Raw genomic sequence first — 26,305 nt, forward strand, 5'->3', positions numbered from 1 at the left:
TTTTCTTTACTCTCTTTGTTTCACTTACAAACAAAAGCAATCAGATTAGTCATGTTCCTTTTCCTGATGAAAAAAACAAACTATATTTTACTTTTGCTTGTTCTAAGACCACTGTTTTAACCTTGGAGTTGATTTATAAACTTTGTAACATTTTATATTGTTAAAACTATCTTAAATGCTTTATGATTTTCAATAGTATATTTTGCCATTATTTTATTAGAAAAAGTCTATTTTCTTGCCATATTCACACAACTTTTTATTTAGATAAGTATCTTATAGCGACCTTAACTGAAAAGCAAGTATGTTGAATCATATTTGGCCCTTACAATACAGAAAACAATGTCAAGTAGATAATGAAATACATCTCTGTCACAATATACCTTTGTAAATTTTTATAGCAATCTTTCTTATGTTCAAAGAAAAACAAGAATAATGGTAAGGAATTAATTTCTATGAATATCAAATGAGTTTCATGAAAATATATAATCAGGCATGTTCTTTATTTGCCGTGAAGTCAGGCTTTGCTCCTGGCAACTGCATGGAAAACCCTTGCAGTTTTTGTAGGCAGAAATTTAGAAATTGTTTGCTGTTGCCTTCTTCCTAAGATACAGAAGAAATGACTAGTATAAAGTCGTCCTGAAAATTCTTTGCTAGTTCTTAATATTTTACATTTTTAGATTAACTCTTTATCTGAACTGCCCTTAAAATTACATTATATTATGTTTTATCATCATCATCATCATCATCATCATCATCATCATCAGCGTTGTTGTTATTGTATTGTATTGTATGCCAAATCTAGGGTGTGGATTAATAAATTCTAAAGCAAATCATTCTTATTGGATTATCTTTAAATAGGGAAGGATGAAAGGAGAATTGTGGTGTGATTATATTATAATAGAGTACTCTAGTTCAGAGCAGCATGGTGGTCTAGAGATGGAGGTCTTGCCTCCACCTTTAGGTGGAGACTATTAGTTCCATCCTAGGTAGCGGCAGATATTTCTCTGGGTGCCATGAGCTTCACATAGATATCAGGAAGGGCATCCAGCCAGTAAATGCTCAGCTCCATTCAGTTGCCCTGATCCTCCCCGATGCAAGGGATTACAAGATCGTTAAAAGAAAACAGTATTCTAATTCAGTTGCTTGGGAAGGCAATGAAATTGGTTTTCAATCTCTTTATTCTAGACAATTCTGCTAGGTGTAAATATTTCAATCTCTCAATAATGGCTTCTAGTGAATTCACGCCAGACGTTTTCACTGCAAATAGATCAAACATTCTCCTGGGCTAGTAAGGCACTCTACCCAGAACATTTTTTAACTTTGTGACTTAAAACAACATGCTTGAAGAGGGGCCACTAATTATGTAGTGTAAAAAACAACATCTGTTAAGTTAGGTGTTTTGTCCATAAACAGACTGTAAAAAATGTAAGAAACCTTGCTAACATGTTCTTATTACAGTATATTCTTGCCTTTTAAGAAAGTCATCAAATACCAGGAAATGCTTTTTTAAATTAATCCATTCTTAAAAACCTCATGTATAATCCCAAAAACATAGAGGATTAATACTGATTTAGAATTTTCTATAATATACTTAGATTGATAATAAATACAAATATAAAACAAGCAACACTTTTTCATATTTCTCCAGTCTGTTTCATTTACATCACCAATTGAAGCTCTGCTTCATGTGATGCAAATATAAAATATAGGTTATCTAGATATTTGCAGTTTTCTTTCATTTATGTCATATATCCTTTGGTGTTTTTCACTGGGCAATTGGCCAGATTCCATTGATACATGTAAGTTTGTGAGCCAAACAAGTTTTATCAAAGTGCCTGGAAGATGGAGATTTTTATCTGTTGCCAAGCAAATGTATTTTATTTATTGTCCTTTTGAACTAACACGTAGATTTGCCAGATCAGAAGACAAAACATAAAGTTAATAAGTTACTTGCTCTGTTTTCTTCAAGAAATTATCATTGAAAATGTATGGAGAGTTACTGGAATGTAAATTGTCTCATGTTGCACTAAATGAGAATCTGGTCCCACATTCATTTCCACTATAACAATTTTTTTTGAACATAATTGAAATGTGGCTTTTATTTGTGTGCAGAAATGAAGTTTTGCAAGAAAATGCAGGTACCTTACGAGACTTTAATTTGGTTTCTTCAAGGGCATAATCAAAACCAACTATGCTGACATTCTGCATGCATTTTTAAGGGATTTCTTGAAGAATCCTGATATGCTGTTTAATAACTTCCCAGTCTTTGAAGGGATCTGTTTTTTTGTTAGAATCATATTGATGTCTTACGACTTATTCAAAATGAAATGTCTATTCTGCAGATTGATTGATATCTATGAAGTTAAAACTGGGAGTCTAGAATAATGTTTTATAAGTATGTAAATTGAATCGGCAAAAGAACAGCTGATATGCAATCAATTCTGCTGAAGAGTCCTCTCTCAGGACAGACAGCCAATAAAGCTATCATGAAATGTTGCTAACTAGGATGAGGGAAGACCCCTATAATATGCTGTGTTCTTTTTTCCTTTTTGATACCAATAAATGTTGCTATGGAAGAGATATAAATGATCTCTACTGAAGAAGTTCAGTATCTTCTATACTATAGCAGCCCATGATATATAATCTAGGAGAAAATACATATAATGACTTATATAAACCAAAGATTTGATTACTGGTACTGATTTAATGCTCTACAGCAGAGTTCCCCAACCTTTCTGGCTTTGTGGACCAGCAGGGGAGGGGGGAGAGAGGGGATTGTTCTGTGTGAGCAGCTGACAAGCACACGTAGCCCCATTTGCGTGATCAATGTGCATGTGTGCCTGCTGCTCACGCATTGGAGTGCACATGCACAAGCTCAACTGCTGCTGGCATAAGTGGGAATGCAGATGCACCTGCCATTTCCATGGCCCGATTGCAAATAGCTCACAGCTCACTAGTGGGCCGCAGACCGGAAGTTGGGGACGCCTGCTCTACACCTTCTTGGGAAAAGAGGATTCTTGAAAAATTGCCAGAACAGACAGAAAGACGCATGGTCAAAATGTATCAGAGCTAAAGCAAATTAGCTCCCAAAAGCTCTGTATAAAGTTATTCATAAATATTGTCTGGACACTCACTGAGGTCTTTTATGCATTGTTTAATATCAGGACGACAAGCATGTGACTAAAGAAATTGTTTATGTCTGCTAAGAAAAGCATCTCTATAAGAGACATAAACTCATCTAACAAATGTCTCACTTAGTTAGAAATTTTGGGCTCAACTGTGGTTGTAAGTCGAGGACACTTTGTATTTTTAATTAGTGTTGAAACAAACCAGTGAGCAATGGTGGCAGTATTATACTAACTATGTCAACAAATCCTGATAAATCTTTTTCTAATGTCAGGGTCTCATAAATTTTCTAAAAGTAGATAATACCTCCTCAGGTGAAGAAAAAGCATGTTTAAGAAGGTGATAGCCTGATTCTTAAAATATTGTTAATATTTCATATTTTTCTGAGATTTCGTTTTACGGAAGAAAAAAATGTGAGATGTATTTGCATGACAGTTGCAAGGTTTTAAATCTGTCACAAGGGGGGGGGGCTAGAACACTTTCCACATCACAGCCTACAAAAAGCTTATCAAACAACAATAAATCAGAGCCAAGAGGAGAGCATCTTGTTGTAGTCAGGAGAACCAGATGATATCAAAGATAATACCCTTCCCTGCTTCATTAATTCGTAATCTACAGCTGATTTCCAGTAAAGATATTGCTCATTCAACCCAAAAGCAGTTCATGGTCCACTTATTCCCAAGCTGAACTATCCAAGCAGTACCTCACTGCTCACTGCATTGTACATTACATTATTACAACAACATTTGAGACAAGACAGCATGAAAATTCATGATCTGAAAAAAAACACCAACCCAGGATATCTCAACAAGAGTGAAGAAGGATGGAGCACCAAAAGACTTTGAAAGCACTTAAACAAATCAAGTTATTTCCTGTTACTCACATTAGATCAGGTTTCTCTCCTAGAAGTTTAGATATAATCCACTAGATCACTGACTTCTACCCAACAACTGGAGACTCTGGATTTGTTAAGAGCTCAGAATCATTAGAGCCAAACATGCAAAATATATACAATATGGTTTTTAAAAGTTTTTGAACTGCATTCGCCATTTTCCAAAGGTTCCTCCTGTTACAGGTCACAGCACATGACCTGAACCAAATCCAATCTAGAGGTCATGTTGCATTTCTATGTAGAGAAGAAGGGATAAACTTATACCTAAGAAAAGGGATAATGTTTTGTTTTCAACTTCCACAGAAACAGATGAGAAACTCGATATTCAACTAAAAGGAAAAACGTTGTCAACAGAAAGCTAAAATAGGTTTAAATTGAATTAAAAAAGAGAAAGAGAGAGAACAGAAAGTGAATGAATAAGAAACTAAAACACACCTGTGCCAGGAGTTGCATAAATGAATCAACAATATCAGGATGATCCCTGGGCCCTAAAAATATAATAAAGATGTAACTGAAGAGAAAAATCATACAAACAGCAACTTAACATCATATAGTTATGTGATACAGAAAGAATTTACAAGTGAAAACAGGAGTAAGGGAAGGGGGAGGGGGAGGGTGCAACAGGGTGGGTTGAAGAGGGCAGGCACATGAGCAGCTTGAAGCAAGTTAAAGAAACAAAACATACAAAAATCATGGAGCTTGGAAACCCAAGAACAGAAAGAAAGTGCAAAGGAATAGGCATGTCGCCCAGATTCCCCTGCCAAGCACCAGGAATAAGAAGGGGGAACTGACTGCACCCTAGCAGGGAAGGAAAGAGTAGCAGGAACTAACTGGACTTCTTTTAGAGAACTAGCATATTTGCACTGGATACTTATCTTAAAATACTTGGTCCCTGAAGATAATTCTAGAGTCTATTGACAAATCCAATATTGATGTGAGTGAATAAAAGTTCTAAAATCCATTTGAACTCTAATGGCCATCCCAACACACTATGCTCCTTTCACTCTTGTCAAAATGTTCACTTGACTGGGAAGTATATAACTTTGCAACATTTTTAATAGGGAAAGACCAGCATGACTGCTGATAACCACTCTTCATTTCAGCATCATGCACCATGAGACTCATCTTCCTCTGCGTTGATGCCATAGTTCTGCCTAATGAAACCAGGTATTAACAGGGTATCACTCAAGTACTGATTCCAAGTTCCAAGTTCCAACCAGCCATCTGGGGATGGGACCAGATACCCTAATACCATGCTGTTGCATATTGATTTTATTTACATACTTTAAGCTTATCCCCTCAATTAGGGACACCTTAATGGCAGTATGGCAGTTCCACAGAAGCAAAAGGCAAACCCAAACACTTGCTAGGAAATCAGCAGAGCTCTGAGAAAAAACCTGTAAGCAGAAGGACAGGGGAGGTGTGGTGCAGAACCTTCAGACCTTCAAACTGGGTCACAGGAACAGGTAGATGTGAGTGACAACACACTGTTCTGGTTATGCTGTACTAAATAGCAACACACTCCCTACTGGTCGTAGGTCTTATTCAAAGCCAACCATTATGCGAGCAAGACTACTAATTCTACTATCTATTAAAACTGAGAATCTGACAACCAAAGGGCACAGTTTCAGTTTAACAAGCCGGAAGGAGGGGAGAGGAGAATATGATAGCACCATTGTCCTCTCAAATAATGATTGATCTTTGGGGAGAAACAAGCTAATAAATGTGGTTCTCGTTATTCAGGATATAATTTCTAAACTCTGTTAGAGCTCGTTCAGCAGGGCCTGCTATATGAACAAGGGAATGGTGACTATCTGCAATCCTACAGGTTAATCTGAACGTCGTACAATTAGAAAGAACTGTTACCAATGCAACTGCTTCGCAAGAGTGAGGGTCTCAAGACATACGTACCTTGCTGAAAGAGTGTTAATGTAACTGATGTGACAAGCAGAAAGAGCGCCTTGATGGGTGGGAAGTGGGCAGGCTCATGGGCAAAAATGTGAACCAGCTGAGGATGTAAGAGAACACAGAAATCGAAGAGTTATGATATTTTCCATTCTATTTCACATTCCTACTTTTGTACCAACTTCCTCCCCTTACTCATATTTGGGTCAACGAAGGGTTTCTGCTATTAAGCATCAGTGAAAGCTTTAATCTTAAGATACCAAAGGAAGCAAGAGATTAGATGGTTCAAGGACATTGCCTGTTTTTCATTTGTTTTTGTCCATACAGACACAAACAATCCATTTACATGAGCTAACAGAGAGGGAAAAAATCATTTTGTAAAATTATTGTATCAAAGGAAAAGCCAAGAGCACCAGATGGCAGAAAAACTGCTCAACAAGTATTAGTTTCCTTTCTGAATGTAGTATTTACCAGAGATTAATGTGCTAAAAAAAAGCCTTACCTGCCTGGTGAGGTCAATAGCAGATGCCTGAGGAATAGTGCTATACATCTGTCCCAGCATCTCACACAGTTGGGGCACCATGGGTGCAAAATCATCTAGAAGAGTCTTCACAGATTTTTCAAAAATGGAGCACACAGACTGTGGGGATAAGAGGCTGTGTCAAGGGAAAACTGGGTCCAGGCAATATTTTTTCCTCCTCAACTGAGGAGTTACTTGTCTTGTATTCTATTCTTCCTTGAAGAAATTTGAGGCAGCATATTTTTTTTGTATTTTTTATCCTTTGAGATAGGGTAGACTGAGCAAGACTTGTTTGTGATCATCCAGCAAAGATTCATGATTAAACGAAGACTAATCTTTGGCTCCCTGTTGTTGTTGTTGTTTTTTAAATAACATTCTAGCTGGCTCACATCAGCCACTATTACAATATTATGGTCTTTTCACTTTAACCATTCTCCTGCTGTTTCAAAAGTTGGGTTTTTTGAATGGAAGTGAAAATATTTTTCAGTTAGAAATCATGATATGCATGTAACAACAAAGGATGTACTGTAGGAAAGCCTACTATTCTCCAAACAATTTAAACACTTTCTATTTATCTATGGAGATTCTCAATCATCTAGGTCATTGTTCTCCCAAAGGTGCTTTTTCACGAGGCAATTGGACTTTCTGTTTTTTCTTTGAAGACATTTCACTTATCGTCCAAGAAGCTTCTTCAGCTCTGACTTGATGGTGAGGAATGGAAAGATTTATATTCCTTGCAGACAACTGGTCATTTGCACCTATGTCAAAATTGAACAACCCTCTCTCAACAGAGGGGGAGGCATCATCAATCTCCAGTCTACAACACAGTCCTTTCAACAGTTCCAAGAAGGCTCCACACCCATTTGCACTACTCAGGTGATCCTGATAACACAGATAAACCTCTGGCTTCAACTACTCACTAAAAGAATGCAAATGACTGACTGTCTGCAACGTGTATAAATCCTTCCATTTTCCAACATCCATTCAGAGCTGAAGAAGCTTCTTGGATGAGAAGCAGAACGTCTTCAAAGAAAAACCAGAAAGTCCAATTGCCTCTTGAAACTTTGGGACACTTTCCATTTATTCCTCATAAAATCTCCTATTACAACATCATTATGTATCATGTTATTTTCTCAGGCAGCCCTATCTACACAATAAATAGCTTAAACATTCAGGCCTTGGGTCGTCTTACTGTAGGTGCACTCTTGTTTTCAGCCCAACATTTATTTGTGAATAAATTGCAGTTTGTAGTTTTGGTATGAAAATTTCCATCTCAAGCATATTGCAAGTGAATGGCTATGGAAGTTTCAGGAATGATTTAGTTTCTGGTATCCCAGGTTTGAGTTATGTACATGGCAGACTTCTTGCACAAGATGGTATGCACATTGTAAGATCACATTTGCACAGCTATATAAATAATGCTAAACAACAAACAAAAGACCTGATGAAACAATTTGGCCAAAATATTATACATTTGGTTATAGGGCTTCATAACGAATCTCATATGGACTAAAATCCTGGAGTAAGAATTATTGATAAATACTTTTTGCTATAAAAAACTATAATAAAGAAGCCATTGGAGCACTGAATTAAAAATCAAAAAGAGCATTGGTTTATAAAGTTTATGGTCTCTTTTGTCAATACACTAATTTTTAGCTGTGACATAAACAAGATGAACAGACTATTAACATAGGAAAGCAAATAAGGTTTAATCGGTATGACAAAGACATGGTGGAAGAGTCCCATGAATGAAATCTAGCAATTGAAATATAAAATTTGTTCAATAGGAATAGAAGCAATAGAAAAAAATGGGACTGCATGTAAAAAGTAATCACTCCTGTTCAGAAACCCAAGTTAATGTACTTAGGACTTTAAAGAGCATCTGTGGTAAAATAATCAGAGGAACCAATAAAAGGCACACTGGGGTTGAATTTTCCCTATCATAAGTCCCACCATAGAAATTATGTAAATATCACCTTCTAAAAACAAATTGCAAATCTTTCACAGATATGACACAGTAATTATAGAGGATTTATTACCTAACATCTGTTTGCAAAATGTCACCAAGCCTAGGCATTTCAGGAAATTCCTGAACTTTTTTTTTGTGGGGGGAATGACAATTTTCTCCTTGAGATATAGGGGAAGGTATGAGAGGCCACCCTTGACATTATATGATTTTTTTCATTTAGAAAACCAAAAATAACTGAATTCCAAGGTAAAGAATGAAAAATACATAACTTGGTAGCTGGGCTTACAGGGGAAATAAAAATAGTTGACTGCAATGTCAATATGAGTCAATAACATGATATCAATGCAAAAAATAAGGCAAATGCACTTTTTAGGCTGCATGAAAAGAAATGATGTTTCCAAATCAATTATTTTGCATTGCACTCCTACTTTGTATATTATGTCCAATTCTGAGCTGCAAATATTTAGAAAGATTCAATTAAATTGAAATAGGTTCAGAAAAAGACAATGAAAATTATTATAAGACTACTCTTGAGTAGAGAAGACTAAGGATTAAATGATAGCACTCCTACTCTTCAAATATCTTACTGACTTTTACAAAAGTCAGTAACAGCACTTCAACACTGGGACCAACAGAATAATCATGCCTCCCTTCATTGGATGTCTACAATCATAGATGAGATATTCCTTTTTCAGAAACACTTATTTCAGAATTTTACACTGAATAGGAAATTGAAGTTAGTATAATTTTTTAAATTCTATATTCAAGCACTGTTAAAAATGTAAGGAACCTCATTCACATTGAGGCAAAACTAGAGATATAATTTCATTACGGTTGAGAATTTTGTATTAACAGCTTTTGATTTGTCCTACAGTAATATCAAACAAAAAAAATAGCTATATGAAAGCTTATTTTCAAGTTTGTACTGATTAGACTTATCTTTCTTTTTAAATAAGCATACAGCCCTAAGCAAACAATAAAGCAAGAAAACAAAATATAACCAGAAATGAGTTTAAAGAATTTCCAGCACGCATTTGTCTCATATTAAATAATACTACAAAGGAGTAGCCCTGGGCACATGGATACAGCAGCTAGTTGCTAATCTCCTGTTACAAATTGTATAGTTTATTTTTTTCTTTCTTTTGTAGTATTTGTTACAAAAAATCCTAACTCTTCACAGGGTGGATGTACTTCTCAGTTCTCTAGGTGAAATACACATAGATCAATTGTTGCATTTCCTTTCAATTGGCTACTTTTATCCACTGGTTTTAAGTGAGCTGCCTAAAAAAGATTATTGCAATTGTTATGTTGCAATTATTTACAACAACATAAAATTATATCTTACATGTTATAGAAAATGTAACAATATTCTATATAAGATAAAATAACAAAGAAAACAAGAGGAAATGAGGAGTGAGGGAGAAATTATTATGGCACTAACCCTAACCCTACAAACTAGACCCCAGCAGTATGTGGTCCAAGAACTACCAAAAGTACAGGCAGGATTTCAAAGAGGCAGAGGAACTAGAGATCAAATTGTCAACATAAGCTGGATTATGAAGAAAGCTAAGGAGTTCCAGAAAACCATCTACTTCTGCTTCATTAACTATGTTAAAGCCTTTGATTGTGTGGATCACAACAAATTATGGCATGTTCTTAAAAGAGATGGGAGTACCAGACCATCTTATTTGTCTCTTGTGAAACCTATATGCGGATCAAGAAACAACAGTGAGAGCTGCGCACGGAATCACTGATTGGTTCAAAATTGAGAAAGGAGTTCGGCAAGACTGCATACTGTTACCCTGCCTATTTAACTTATATGCAGACAACATATAGAAAGGCGGGGCTAGATGAATAACAAGTTGGAATTAAGATTGGCCGAAGAAATATCAACAACCTCAGATATTAAGATGATACCACTCTAATGGCAGAAAGTGAAGAGGAACTAAAGAGCCTCTTGATGCAGGTAAAGGAGGGGAGTGCAAAAGTGGGCTTGAAACTAAACATTAAAAAAATGGGCGTTGGTTCTTACCTGATACGCTCATTCTCTGTTGAAGTGAAGACAGCAGCCAGACTGGGTTTACTCCTTCCAGTAACCAATTGGACTGAGTCTACACTTATGATATCATTGGGTCCTTGTGGCTCCTTCCCAGTTCAGACGAAGGAAAACTGTAGACTCAAGTGAGAATTGTGAGCAAAAATGTACATGTGTCAAGTCCATATCCTCTGTTTCTCTCTCTCTCTCCTCCGCACAAAAAAGTTCTGAATTGTGTGACGCACCCCAGCGTGGGGCTGGCTGCTGTCTCCACTTAATGAGCGTATCAGGTAAGAACCAACGCCCATTCTCTGTGATCCAGGAGACAGCAGCCAGACTGAGACGTACCAAAGACTGGGCTGTCTGCTAGAGTGGGGATACTAAAGAAAGTTTGTTAAGGCACAAGTACTTGTTGCAGCACCCTGCGCCCAAAAGCTGCATCAGCCGACGCATACTTGTCTAACTTGTAATGACGTATGAAGACTGTGGGAGACGCTCATGTGGCTGCCCGGCAGACTTCTTCCAATGTGGCTTGCGTGGACCAAGCAGCAGTTGTCACAGCACTATGTGTAGAATGAGCTATAATGTTTAGAGGAACCTGTAAGGACTGAAGTTCATAAGATAGTTTAATACAGGCTCTGATGCACCGCCCTAGACTCGATGACGAAGCCTGGTTACCCAAGGAGGCCCGGTGAAAGGATACGAAGAGAGCTTCTGAGTGGCGGAACAAAGTGGTGCGGTTGATGAAGATCTTGAGGGCACGACGTACATCAAGAGTGTGCCACTTATGCTCCCTCTCATGACGAGGAGATGGGCAGAAATCAGGCAAGGTTAACTCTTGACCTCTGTGGAAGCAGCAATTCACCTTCAGTATGAATGTTGGGTCCAGTCTTAAAACAACTCGGTCTGGATGGAACACGCATAAGTCATGCCTGACTGAATGGGCAGCCAAATCAGAAATACGTCTGGCAGATGTTATACCCACCAAAAGCAACGTCTTAAAGGACAACAGTTTCAAAGAAGTGGATCTCATAGGTTCAAAGGGCGAGGCAATCAGAGCCTCTAGGACACAAGGCAAGTCCCAAGTCGGATATCTATGGATGGCAGGAGGATACAGGTTGGATGCTCCACGGAGAAATCTCTGGATCAAGGGATGAGAAGGTAGATGGTTGGAGGCAAGACTGTCTAGGACAGAAGCCAAAGCAGCCACCTGTCGGTGTAACGTATTAGGGGTAAGGCCCTGATTAAGCCCCCTTTGTAAGAAGTCCATTATCTGTGGAATGGATGCTTTAAGTGGGTCAATAGTCTTGTTGATACACCACAGTGCAAATGCCCGCCATGTGGCACCATAAATGCGGTTAGTAGAGCTTCTGCGTGATGCCTGAATGGTAGCAATGACATTGAAGGAAATGTTATCGGATGTTAAGGCTTGCCGCTCAATCACCATGTGGTTAATTGTTGCCACTGAGGGTCAGAATGACAAACTGACCCTTGGAGTAGAGACAGGAAAGACCGTGGGATGTGCCATGGAGTGGAGATTGACAGACTCACTAGGTTGGCATTCCAAGGCCGGCGTGGCCAATTCGGCGCTAACAGCAATAGTTCTGCCTCCTGCTCCAACATTTTCCGAATTACTCTCTGAATGAGGGGAAGGGGCGGAAATGCGTACAGGAGACCTTTGAGCCAATGGCACCTGAGGGCATCTACTCCTTCTGCCATGGGATCCATGAACCGCAAGTAAAATCTGGGTACCTGGTTGTTGTCTGCCGTCGCAAACAGGTCTAGGACTGGGAGACCGAATCGTAGTGTCAGTCGATGGAAGAGGTTCGGATGGACACTCCACTCCGCCTGATCTATCCTGATCCGGCTCACCAGTCTGCCTGAACGTTGGAGGCCCCTGAGATGTGATCTGCCCTGAGAGATGACAGGTGAGATTCTGCCCACTGGCACAACAGGTTGGATTCCTGCATCAGAGGCCAGGAACGTGTTCCCCCCTGCCTGTTAAGGTATGTCTTGGTTGTGGTGTTGTCTGTTAGGACTAATATGTGGCGGTCCTGAACCCTGTGTTGGAATTGTTAGAGGGCGAAGTGAACCGCCCGAAACTCTAGCCAATTTATTCTGTTGTGGCTCTCTTCGAAGAATCACTGACCCTGAGCCACTAGGTCCTGCATGTTTGCCCCCCACCCCGTAAGACTTGTGTCCGTCGTAGGTGTGAGACAGTCCGGATCCCTGAACAAGGTCCCTTGCAAAATTGCCAGGGATTGCCACCATTTGAGGGACTGTAAGACCTGACTAGGAAGGGGAAGCCGGAGAGGGGAGCAGCTCCTGTCAGCCTTTTGATGTGGAAGCATGAACCATTGAAGGGTCCTGCTGTGGAACCTGGCCCACAGGACCACCCCGAAGCAAGACACCATCTTGCCTAAAACTTGGGAGAGAAGAAGAAGGGATGCCTTGCGTAGGCGCAGCACCTTCCTGACAATTTTCTTCAGACTGAGAATGCGGTCGTTGGGCAGAAACACCCTCCCCACCACGGTGTCTATCAAGACTCCGAGATGAAGAATGCGAGTGCCGGGAACAAGGTGACTCTCCTTGAGATTCACCCCAAACCCGTGATTCCGCAGAGTGTGAATGGTGAGAGCGAGATCCCTTTCTGCTTGAGTCAGAGACCTGGACAACAAGAGGATGTTGTCCAGGTAACAGAGAATCCGAACTGGAGAAGACCTGATGTGGCCTCTCATCTGACCCTCTCAATTCCTAGCACATAAAGGGAGAAGAAATGGAGGTAGTGACAGATTTTTATCTTCCTGGCCTCCAAGATCACCGTAGATGGGGACTACAGCCAAGAAATTAAAAGACGCTTGCTCCTGGGGAAAAAAGCTATGGCAAATCTAGACAGCAGAGATATCACCCTGCCAACAAAAGTGCTTGTAGTCAAGGCTATGGTTTTCCCAGTTGCAATGTATAGCTGGACCATAAGGAAGGCTGAGAGTCAAAGAATTGAGGCCTTTGAACTATGGTGCTGGAGAAGATCGTTTGCTGGTAATCAAACTGCTCAGTCCTAGAGGAGATCAACCCTGACTGCTTTTTAGAAGGCCAGATCCTGAAGATGAAACTCAAATACTTTGGGCACCTAATGAGAAGGAAGGACTCACTGGAGTAGAGTCTAATGCTGGGAATGATTGAGGGCAAAAGAAGAAGGGGATGACAGAGAATGAAGTGGCTGGATGAGTCACTGAAACAGTTGGTGTGAGCTTAAATGGACTCCAGGGGATGGTAGAGGACAGGAAGGCCTGGAGGAACATTGTCCATGGGGTTGCGATGGGTTGGACACGACTTCACGACTACCAGCAACAACAACAAATATTACCACAGGACAGCAAGTCCTTTTAATCTCACTAGTCCTTTCTTATATATATCTGCATGAACACAGCTGGATATCTGTTTTCTCCCAACCTCCCTCTCCCTCTCTCCCTCCCTCTATCTCTCTCTCTCTCTCTCTCTCTCCCCCCCTCTCTCCCCCCCCCTCTCTCTTTTTTAATTGCAGCAATGATTTTCGAGATGTTTAAAGTTGTATTACCAAGTCATCAGGGAAAAATTGAACTGGACCAAAATGAACTGAATCAATTCATCCCTTTCCTAAATGAAGGGAATTATTTGAGATTATCTTCCAGAATCTCCAGCCAGGAAACACTTATCTTTCTGACCCAGAGTACACAATGTAAAATGCATAGCTTAATTACACTAAACAATTAAAAATGTAGGATAGAATAAAAGTGAGACCATTTTACTAAAAGCAAATCAGATTGGTATTAGATTAACAGTAAATATTTTTGAGGTTTTAAATACTTTCATAGTAAAATTGTGATTTAAAAAAAATAGCAACCAAATAGATTTTAACTTATTGTAAGGCAAGAATGCCAAGTTGTTATTCATACAGTTCATACATATATTTCACTTGGTTACATATATACATAAAAAATTACAAAATTGCAGTGTGATAAAAATACAGTGAAAGAATAACAATTCAAATGGCACTATTGCTATGTAGATGATAATCATGTGCCTTAAGTGTAAATGCTTGACTCAATTTTGATGTGCCATAACTTACCTTAGAAAGGGGATGGCATGATAATTTCTTGCTATTTAAAAAGAAATAGAGCAGATCTAATACTAAGAAACACACCAGCATAATCCAGATGAATATACTACAGCAGTATGTCAAGTACCTAATACTGATCAAATATTTTTACGGCACCACAGGATAAATCTGGTTTTTCTTCCTAGCAGAGAGGTGAAGTTTTTCCAGGCCTATGTCTTTAAAAGTAATGTTCTCTTATTAGTAGATCAAGCACTGTAACTACCTGAAACAAACGGACTGCCCTGTATCCCTTTGTGTGATTTTTTTTTTAAATTAGAAGAAGCATTACCTCCACAACTTGCGCATCATTCAACCATTTGCTGAGCACTTTCTGGATGAGCTGGAAAACTTGCTGTAATACCACCACTACCTATAAATGAGAATGAACATAGAATATAATTCAGAAATCAGTGTATCTTACATTATTTTGAATTTAGCATAGTATTTATAGATTTTCAGATTTTCTGGCAGAAAGAGGGTCAGAGATTGTCTTGAAAACCTTTTGTGCACCTCCTATTACTACACTAGTAATGCATATCTAACAATATACAATGCATATTGTATTTCTCATTCTCAATGGCTAATGCAAATGAAGCTTATATGTTTTTTTAAGGAATGTTCTGAACACTAAAGCAGACATATAAAAACTGCTCATGATCTTGGGTAACTCAGCTAAAGAGCGTCACTTTAGAATAGAAGAATACAAGGGGAGTTCTAGGGAAGATGGCAGACTAAAGATGGCTCCATGAAAAGAGGAGATAATGTTTGCGGCAGAGGTGGGTTCCTACTGGTTTGGTCAAATTGGCAGTGGTATTTTGAAGCGTCTTCAAAAGGAAAAACAAAAACGTTCAGTTGCCTCCTGAAAAAGCACCTTTGGGACTACTTGTATTAATATACAAAGAAAACTTCTTCAATTATGCAACAATACTCACTGGATTGGGACCCTGAGGCACTGGCAGTTTTTTAACTTCCGTGTTCTCATGATCATCATCATGGTGACTGATATCCAAAGTGGTGAAGAGGTTGGAGAGTAGACCCAATATATGGATAATAGCTAGCTTGTTAGATGGATTGGGCTGCAACATAAAGTATCACTATAGTCATTATACGTGGCATAGAATATAGGCCACTATCATCAAGTTTTCTAAGTTGACATCAATGAGGAATAACAGTATTGTGAAACACAGCTAGCTACTTAGTGCTTCATTTTCTTAACAGACTTTGGGCTCATCTTTGCACTCTTCTAACTATAGCATTGATATATACCACTAACCATTTTTAAATTAGATGATCTTGCCTGTAGGAGAGAGACTGGATGAGGTAGGGGAGGAGTCAAATGGGGACTTAGTCTAGAACCTCTATGCAGGCACAATAAGGTGAAGTCTGACCCCTTTAATGCCATTGAACCTTATTTGGTGTCATCCAGATGCAAATGCTTAGTCTGAGAAGATTCCTGTGTACAGGTCTGAGCAATAAAGCAGTTAATTGAACATTTCAAGTGCAGGTCTGGTTGTTTGACATTCACTTAGTTTCATCCCCAGCCGACCACGAAGACAGTTAAAGTCCTATTGAGGTGTTCCAGTTTTAAAATTATATTTTTCAGTTTCTCCCAATACCTATTTGCTATGGGTTTAAGATTCTTCGCTGATCATGTACTTTAAGTGAAAAATTGGGATCTCCTTGCTCCTTATGGCTACTTTAGATTGCTTTGACATGCCCTCTCTCCTCTAGTCTCTTTTCAAAGGCATTCTGCTTTTTCACATTTCACAATTCTTTTACTATGTAATGGTGGACACTACTCTTCAAGCAGGAGTAGCTTTCCTGCTTTACTGAGCAGCATTCTCCTAAAATACAGATTTTAGTAAAGGGACCCTGAGCGACTGTTAGACTAGATTTGGTCTGCTTCTTCTATTTTGGAACAGATGTGCCTGCCACCAGCTTCTAAAGGATAAGGTAAGGGAATTTTAAGACCGCTAAAGCAATGAAGAATGCATGTGTTTGTATGCATGTACATGTAGGATTCACACACTTAAATTGATCGAATCTCATAGGCTACCCCACATGCATTTCTCATTCCCCCTCCCCCACCTAAGCATAACTGCAAAGAGCACAGAAATCAAAATGGAACGGCAGGGTCCAATCACTTTGTGGTGATAATACCTTGCCATTAGTGTGCCTCCTAGGGGTTTCCTTTCAGTATTGGCCATGCTCAATTGCTCCATCTCACCTTTTAAGTGGAGCTTTTAGATCTGCAAAACCTATAGTGCAGCCTGAGTAATTGTGGCAGCAGCAAACAAAGTAAGCAGCTTTTTTCTAGTCTGAAAAAGGCATCTCTTAATGGAGAAAGACAATGGAAGAGGAAGCCTGAAAAGGCAGGAGAGGTACTCATGCTTCACTGGGCAGTTCTCCTGTCATCTCCTGGGATGAAGTAGAGTCTTGGTCTGCTAGCAGCGTCCCCCCACCCAAAAGCTGGCTATATTGAAGGTAAGACAGTGATGCCATACACAGCTGCGATGCCTTCACAGCTCTTTTATGAAAGAGTGCTAAACCTGTGCCCCAAAGGAGCCCAGCAGACAAGTTACAGGAATAGACGTATGAAGCAAGAAGGAGCTTTCTTGAGTGAACATCTCAGCCTTTATTTCCATCTCAGGATTTCTGACCAGTACACTGGATTAACAAATTTGAAAAGAGGGTGGGAGACAAAGAGAACAGAAACCCCTTGTGCTTTTCACAATCCATCTTCTTTGCCAGTTATCTGTCACAGCGGAGCACTGCAGTGCAAAGCAGAGGAAATGTGCACTACAGCGCTCTTCACAATTCTTCCTGTGAACCAGGGGTGGGTTGCTAATCCTGTTCCAACCGAACCGGTTGGAACGGGGCCGGCGGCGTCCTCGTGCATGCACGCAGTAAATAGCCATGGGGAAATTTGTTGTAACTTCGAAGAGTTGCTAAATCGTAAGTCAAGGACTACCTGTGCAGCATTTAGTTCCAAAAATAGTCCAAAACTATCAAGGAGCATCAGGGAGCTCTGTCGTGTATCTCTGTGCATTTCTCTCCACTTGGATCATATGAAAAGTACTAAACCACCCTTCCCAGATACTTTCTATACCCAGCCTATTCCACCCTATCCCATATTAATAAGACCAATCTCTGCTTGTTTTTCTTATTGGCAGATGATTTTGGTGGAAAGGGGAGTGAAGCCAGGGAAATCTACTAAATGTTTTCCTTAACTAGTACTTTATCAATAATTTAAGGACAGCAATTCTTGCCAGCCAAGTTGTGATGGTAGACTAGGGCTTGTTAGTTGGAGCAGCACAGCTGCATCAGCATGCCTTTTGGTGGAGGATAGTGCATTAACATAGCCATAAGAAAGTGCCCCATGTCTCTGTTCCCAAGTGTAGAAGTGATGAATGGGATGGTAAAAGGAAGAGTATAAAGTAAAGAACAATGGCAGAAATCACTAATGAAAGGAAGCAAGAGAAGACTTTCAAACTAAGCATGACTTGTAACAAAAAGGAGAAGCCTCTTACATATAGCAGGCCTAAATATAAGTATAATCTTTATTGTCATTGTACTTAAATACAACAAAATTGGTTATTTAATAGTGTTCTTTAAGAAAGAACAGAAATCATTAATAGACATCTGACGTAGCTCACCGTTTCATCAGCCAATTTCTCTAATTGTTGGATGTAAGGAGTTATAAGTGAATGTAGATTCTTCAAAATCTCTTCCACTTGGAGGGCAGACAATAAGAAACCCAGAGCCTGCATCAGCCACATACACTGACTTGTCTAAAAAGAAAAGATGGATAGCTTTTTCAATTTCATTATTGCATTTAAAAGTTTCACTTCATCCTCCCACTCAATCCTTAATCATCTACAAGCTTAAAAATGCCTTGTGAGAACTTATCCTGAAACCTGTTTATAAACAGCATGACTCAGTATAGGAACTGTATTGCTGTTATTAGGAGACATAGCTAAATCTCTATTTAAAAACTGAACGCCTCATTTGTCTCACTAATAAAGACATTGGTTGTAATGTTCAATTCTAATGAAATGGGTTGATAGGAAACCATATCTTAGGCATACTTGTAATTTCCTGTCAAACGGGGAAAACAATCTTACCTTGTGAATCTGCTTCATTAGCACCTCCTACAGAGGGAAAGAGTCAAGAAAGTGAATGCTGTCTCTAATGCAGAATTTAGTTACATCAAAAAAGCCCTAACCATAGTAGCACTTGAAAATCTTGTGAGCCAAATACAGGTTCTAGGGGAACAGAGGCTCCAGAGAAAAATGGACAAATAAAAAAAAAAAAACCAGCAATCAGAATTTTATTACAGGCAATTGATTGTAAAGACTTTGCCTCTGGCTTTCTACTTGCTACAGAGTCAATAGGACTGATCATATACAACATAGGTAACATTTAAACAAGGGAAAGAAGATGAGCCATCCTAACTAAATTTCAATTACTGGGAAAATAATGACCTCTACTTTTCGTGCAATCATCTCACCAGAAATCTGCAGTTGGATAAGATACAAATATTATCAATTTTGCTGAATCCATCCATAAACGCATATCGAATACAATATACACCCCTGATCTAGATCAATGCCAAATATTCCTTAAAAATCTTAGATTTTCACTCTTTGAATACCAGTAGTAGGGAATCCTTCCTACCCACCCACCCTTAAGGACTATATATCCTCAGAAAGGAAATTCTAGGTAGACGCTGCATACCAGTAATGAAGAGGACTAAGTTCTACATTTTATTTCCTTATTATTCTGTACACATCCACGCCCACCCACCCATTTAAATCTACAAACACATATCTGCACTCACCCTGTGTATACTATGGATGACTCATCCTCTGTTTTTAATGTGGCCTTGCCTCCATCAACATACTGGGGAAAGAAGCTGGAACAGTTGGAAGCTCGCTGTGAGCAATTTTCACCGTTCTCTGCAGAATGCTTTACTTTGATTTGGATTCCAGGGTTGGGGCAGGTCACAAGGAAATAACCAAATAACTTCATATGGTTTCTTTTTAGCTAGTCAATCAAGGACATGGGCAGAGTATGTGAAGAGATGAAGGTCAGCATTTGCTTGCTGAACTACTGACTTTGCTGGCTGATTAGACTGACATTTACTGTTGCCATGATCAAGGGAAGAGATCTGCAACTATTGAGACAATAATGTGCTCCTGCCTGTTTAAAGGAGACAGTTTTATCACCTCTATTGAAAAAGCCTTCTTTTGACCAAGGGTCTTTTTTTTCTAAATATAGGCTTAGTCTCAAATATTCCATTATTGGGTATGGTGACATAGAGATAATGGATGAAACTTCTGGATCTATTTCAATAAGGGTTTTGTTTATTTTAATTACCCATCTATGATTTTAATTGCATTAAACCATGTTTTGTGTTACCTGAGAGACAGCAACAATGTTGGCAGCATATGGAGGCAAGTCATATTTACACTCACGGCATATCTTCTTAAGAGTAGAGACACTAGAGATAGATAATTCTGGATTGCCCAGAGCCTGCAATACCAAAGGCAGGACATTGTTGATCATTACAGGATGATCTGCCAGCCACTCTGAGAGAGCCCCTAGTAACAAACAGAAAACAAGTCAAGATTACTTTGCTGATATGACAAGCAAATCCGGGGAACAGCAAAGCAATTTCAGACATTGCTTGTCTCTGAAAACCTCTTCTCCACACACAATCTCACTCAGATCTATGGGTAATAATGGGCAGCAACCCTTCACAAAGTTAAGCTATCCTTTTGTAACAGCTACATAATCTTAGAATCACAATATTCCCCATTCAACAACATCTCCCCTCCACTTGCCCAATTTCCTCACCAATAGTGAACATCACCGTGTCTGCAAGTTGTACATTGCTGATGCTGATGTGGGGGATAAGGCCGATAAGGCCAGGAACCACGTCTGAATAGTTTACATCTATGGTCTCTGCAATGGACTGGAACCCATAAAGTAAAGCTTCCGTGTTCTGCCAGAAACAAAAAGAGATGTATTCAATCTACCTCCCTCTCAAATTTTGATTCTGACAAAAGAGGTACAGTATGGAGCTAGTTCCCACATAAAAATATGTCATTTTTTACAGTTAATTCCATGATATAAATTCCCCCACCCCAAGCAAGTATTGTTTTTCAAGACTATTACATCTGAATCTGGGATATACATCTCCAATTACACTCACTGTCCTTCTCCTGTGCATCCATTGGATATATGGCCTGATCAGCAATTGACTGAAAGTTAAGAAGTTTGGCTTCTCACAGTTTCACTACTTCAAGATGGGGGAAAGAAGAAGCAAATATCTTGCACACACGTTCCTTCTCAATGGGTCTTTTATATAAGAGACCTCACTTAGTTTACAACATGCTCAGTATTCTAGAGCATTGGCATGATTGTTACTTCTAAATGCTTTGGTTTGTAAATCATGGTCAGGGCTCAATTTTTGTTTGCTGTCACAGTGATGGATAAGGAACTCCTGTAGTCACTGATACTTTGTATCCATCATTGTTTGCTACACTGTAGCATTCTGATAACACAGGTAGGTGATCTGTTTTGATCAGCTGCCGTATAAGGACATGTGGCCCAACTTTACAACTATCTCTGTGTAGCAGACATATCTAATACCTTTTACTAAGCTAAAAGGACCTGTTTCTGTAACACTAGAGGGAATGGGATTCTACCTTTACTATAGGATTCTCGATATTAATCTGGGAGTAAAGAACTCACAGCTATATGAAGTTCCAGCTTCAATATGAGGCTCCAAAGTACCCAGATCATTTCACTATAGTTCAGATAGATACATCTGATTATTAGCTGTTTAATTTTCCATTTTACACCCTCTCCTCATTTAGCAAACTAAATTTCAGTCCAACAATTTGATTGTTAAGCAAAATGGTAGCCCTATGTGTGCGCGTGTGTGCAAGAGAAAAAGAGAGAACACATCATTGTGAAGATCACTGGTAGCTGTCCTTGCATTCAGAGAAAGTTATCTTGCACTGTGTACTGTGCTGACCCGTTTCTTCACCTTCTAGAGAGAGATTGCTTAAACAAGATCTCTCTTCCTGGGCTGCTTTTCTCTGCAACAAGTGCTTCCCTACAAAGTGCTAAGTTCAGGTTCACAAGCTCAGGTCTGTGATCTTAATTAGTTGCTTAGAAGTTTTAAGTCAGATCTTAAACAGTTTCAGGTGAACAAAATTTGGTGATAAATATACACATTGGTCAGAAAATGATTTTTTTTACAACAGTGGTATTTGTGAATGGTTGCTAAAGAAGGTAGTAGCTAAATAGCTATATAGAGTTTAAATTGGAAAAATGATGAAACATTTCATAATACCAATTTATTTCATTACTTCTTCTACATTGTTTCCCTCCCTAGTCCTAATGGTTCACTGGTTACTGCTGTCATTTGAGAGCAGAAGAGCTCTATCCTCACCTGCCATGAGGATGGCTGATCTGAATTTGTCAGGAGGCGACCCAGTTTGTCATATAAGCTACTCAGCAGTTCTGCTCCCAACATTTCATATACATACATCAAAGTATCTGAGATGTCCACTCTGAAAGACAAAGAATCACAAAAATCTGCTTACCGGACCACAAATACATAGAAATAAGCTAAAATAAACACTAACAATCCAACATTCAGCCTTCATTACCTTCATTACCAGCCTTCACCAATACTGTATGATTAACTACTCTTTTGCACTTCACCAGCTGTTGTGGCCTGCCAGCAGCCAGTGCAGCTGGCGGCAGATTCGGACAGTGAGGACGTTGGGGAGGAACATGGGCCAGTCCTGGAGTCTGGGGAAGGCTCTGTGTCAGAGACAGGGAGGGGGCAGAGCCATATGCCAGTTATCAGCTGCCTTCAGAGTCGGACATCAGTGAGGAAGACGAACAGCTGGAGCCTGTTCCCAGCATGCACATGCACAGAGTTGCCAGACAATTTCGTTGTATTTAAGTACAATGACAATAAAGATTATACTTATACAAAGGGAACAGCTAAAGAACAGGGTTTGACTTGGGAGTAAGGCCACAGGTGAACAATGAATGCCCCCTCCCAGAGGAAATAAAAAAGGAGCAAAAGGGGAGTGGAGTTTGCAGGAGACAATTAGTTCACTTAATTGGTTTATGACTCTCCAAGACTCCTTGCCAAGTTTTGCAGATATCGGCTTGGCAGCTCTCCAAGCCAGATAAGGTCTATGACTGTAAATTCTCCCTTGAAAGACTTTGCTGGATGTGAATGAGCAGAATTCAGAGTAAATTAATAAAAGGGGGTTTTGTTGGGTCAAGGAGTTTGCTTCATGCCCTTGGGAACCTTAAGTGAGAACACCATTTCATATATTAAAAGACACCGCCAAGCAAAAAGCCATACCGATATATACGAAATTGCTCCTTTTCATCAGAGGACCAGCAACTGTATTCTTCATCAGAGGGGAACTGAGCTTTATGTAGGAGTACATCCACTAACTGAAAATATACAGGTCGATACACTTGCTGATACATAGCCTGTTTTTCTGGATCAAAAGAGAGAATGTCATCCTGCAAACAAAAAGATAATTGTTCAATTGCAAGAAAAAGCTGTGTGACACAACTATCCTAAAAGTTAGGTATGGTCTTAAGACATTACGGCTATCATCACTTTCTGATGGGATGGCTAGAACTCACAATTCAGTATCATACCACTTTCCCCAAATCTGTCAGCTGTTCTGCCCAATATTGACTTGCTCATTGTACAAGGGCACCCCAAATTCCATTCCTGGCATTTAACACTTTTCCTAGGTTCTAGTTGCATCACAATGACAAGAGGCTGCTGTTGTTTTAATGGGGAAAAAAGATACAGATGTAGGGCTACAGATGTGTTTTAGACATACGTTTGCAACTGAGTTTATCTGAGATCTCCAGAATGGACTGCCAATTGTCTTTGTTTTAACATCAGAACATTAAAGTAAAGGAATAACTTTATATTATACTCTGTCAATCCACCAAATAAGCAATATCATCTCCCAGCAATTAGGCAAAAATGGAAGCTATCACAGACCAAGTTTGCCTGTTCACATTTTCAATTATCTCCATCTTGTTCTTATTTTTGTCCAAGTAAGGAATAAATTAGTTCTCATAATGAAGTCATGCTCTCTATCACAAAATAGCCCATGAAAAGTCAAAGATACTGTGAGAATTAAAGTAAGGATTTTGCTGTGAAGTACAGTAGACATAGCAGAAAATTTCCCCTCTTCTCCCATAGACTATAGAAGATGCTGCTCTAGTTCAGCACCCTTCATTAATAATGTGTCTGTGGGCTGATGTACTGCACCAGTCACATACTGAGGCAACGTATGACTTCCTCCTATTTCAAGCTGGCGCTTAGAAATGCAGCAGTTCAACAAATAGCCTTGTTCTTGAGCACTGCAGGAGTGCCAACCTACTCTGCCATGCTATATAGAGAAGGCATCCTACTTAAACACAGGATGGCTATTCAAATCCAATGACATACAATAAAACATAGGCGGAAAGAAGCTGTGACAAGATTCTACTACCCAATAAACTTTAATAAGCAAAGTATTGATCACAAAGAAGGACTTTTGACTGATTGAAATCTGACCATCTGCTGATTTACATACTACATACTACTCGGTCCAGAGTTGTTATCAATACAACTATATAATGTGTGCTTCTACTACAACTACAGAACAAGTAGAATATGCATACATAAACCACTAAACTAGAGGATAGCAATAGCACTTATTGGATTTACAGGGATTTACCATCCACTCGGTTTACAGAGTCAGCATATTGCCCCCAACAATCTGGGTCCTCATTTTACCGACCACGGAAGGATGAAAGGTTGAATCAACCTTGAGCTGGTCAGAATCGAACTCCTGGCAGTCAGTTGAATTAGCCTGCAATAATGCATTCTAACCATTGCACCACCATGGCTCTTATAAATAAATTGTATCAAGCTAATAAAATACCACTGAAGAAATCTGCTTCAGGAAGAGAACTCTTACCTGCAATGTATACCAGAAAGTGAGTGTAAGTGAGCTTGTGGTCTCATTCACAGGATAGTGTCCTGGGATTCCGGTGCAGAACATTATCATGTTGACCAGTGCCAGAAAACTCTGCCAATGATCTATCTGGTCCAGAAGTGCTCTATGGAAGGTAATAAGAATGCAGAATCAGGAACCCGCTATATTATACGAATATATATACTACTAAAACTCCTGTTTGTAACCTTCAGTTGGATGAAAATGTGTGTCAAAGAGCAACAACTTTTGAATCAATGTATCTCAAATGAGCTCACTCAAACAATGAGTCCAAAATCTGGGACTCATTATTCCTGTGGGATTGAAATTTGGCAAAGTTTTGTGGCCATGCTGCTGCAGTCAAGTGATCATCATTTCCACCACTCTCTGCCAGCTTCTCAGAAGGGAAGTTTGCAGAAAGTTGGAGGTCACTCCCACTGTTTTTTGCCTGCCCATGATCATTTTGTTTCTCTGCAGAAGAAAATATCTTTGAAATGATGATCCAATGGGTCCCGGGTGGTCTAATAAAATACAGAACTTAAGATAACACATATGGAATAGGATTCAACAATTCTTGAAACAAATGCCCATAGAATCCCATCAGCTGGAACTCTTTGAGAACTTGAATAATTTCCATGCACATAGTTTTCCCTGAAAATAAGACAGGGTCTTATTTTCTTTTAACCCCCAAAATAAAGTGCTTGGCCTTATTTTCGGGGAGGTCTTATTATTTTTGAGGTGCAGGAGGCGGTTAGTGTGATCACCTCATGGCTGCTGCTGTGTTGCAATATTTTCAGGGAGGGCTTATTTTTGGGGAGGGCTTATTTTAGCATATGTGCTCAAAAGCCCAACTGTGGGGAGGGCTTATTTTCAGGGAAACAGATCTAAGATTCTGTAGAGTTCTCACAAAACAAAGGTTATAAATTAGCACCTAAATAATCTTCTAGATCTTTAAATGGAATTTGAAAGATTGCAAGCTATTTGTGAGGAATAGAGAACCCAGAATGGCTTTAGCCACATTCTAGCAATCACTGCTATTTAATACCAACACAAGGCTTAATGCTTCTCACCGAGAATGATTTTCCCCTAAGGCTACAGCAATACGACAAATCCCATGAGAAGTTTCCATATCCCTATTTTGAACTGCTTGACGTAGCTGTTCCTGGAGTCCTAGTACCGGTGGAATGAGCTTCAGGAGAGTATTCACATACCTGTTAGGAAAGAGAGAAGATAAAAATGTTGACCTCTACATCCCCTATCAATTCTCCCGTCTTTAGGAAAGTATTACAGCCCCTGGTAGATGACAAAAGTATTTAGTTCCCCCTACCTGCCCACCCCCATTTTTCCCTTTGTATTCATCTGGATTCTTCAGAATTTTTAAGTGTTAGAGGATAAATGCAACAATGCCGTCAATGAATGAATCCAACTTTCTTATAACTGCTACTCAGAATTATATTGCCTTGAAGTTGTAGCTATCTATCTATCATTCCTAAGAGCACCTAATAGACCCTTACAACATTAAAATGAAGTCTCCTTCCAGTCATCCTTGACTCCTGATGGCATCCAGGACATGTCGGTGATGTTTTCCTGGCAGCAATATAGAAACAATTTGCCATTGTCTTATATATTTTTCTAACTGCAGTCTAGCCTATAGCTCTGGCACTCCCTCGA

General features: G+C 39.3%; 1 protein-coding gene across 2 annotated transcripts in view; it reads right to left on the bottom strand.

Annotated features, from left to right (window-relative positions):
* Nucleotides 1-26,305, bottom strand: part of IPO13 (importin 13) — a 52,778-nt gene that overhangs the window by 4,305 nt on the left and 22,168 nt on the right. For both annotated transcript variants that reach the window (XM_032217233.1, XM_032217234.1), the window contains exons 3-15: nt 25,705-25,845; nt 24,620-24,761; nt 22,987-23,153; nt 22,051-22,171; nt 20,445-20,592; nt 20,007-20,188; nt 18,710-18,736; nt 18,242-18,376; nt 15,518-15,661; nt 14,875-14,955; nt 6,426-6,563; nt 5,930-6,026; nt 4,454-4,506 (exon numbers count right to left, since the gene is read on the bottom strand). In XM_032217233.1, coding sequence (XP_032073124.1) covers nt 4,454-4,506; nt 5,930-6,026; nt 6,426-6,563; nt 14,875-14,955; nt 15,518-15,661; nt 18,242-18,376; nt 18,710-18,736; nt 20,007-20,188; nt 20,445-20,592; nt 22,051-22,171; nt 22,987-23,153; nt 24,620-24,761; nt 25,705-25,845 — 1,576 coding nt within the window. The remainder of the gene's footprint in view (nt 1-4,453; nt 4,507-5,929; nt 6,027-6,425; nt 6,564-14,874; nt 14,956-15,517; nt 15,662-18,241; nt 18,377-18,709; nt 18,737-20,006; nt 20,189-20,444; nt 20,593-22,050; nt 22,172-22,986; nt 23,154-24,619; nt 24,762-25,704; nt 25,846-26,305) is intronic.

The sequence above is a fragment of the Thamnophis elegans genome, chromosome 5 (assembly GCF_009769535.1).
Source record: "Thamnophis elegans isolate rThaEle1 chromosome 5, rThaEle1.pri, whole genome shotgun sequence".
Taxonomy (NCBI): Eukaryota; Metazoa; Chordata; class Lepidosauria; order Squamata; family Colubridae; genus Thamnophis; species Thamnophis elegans.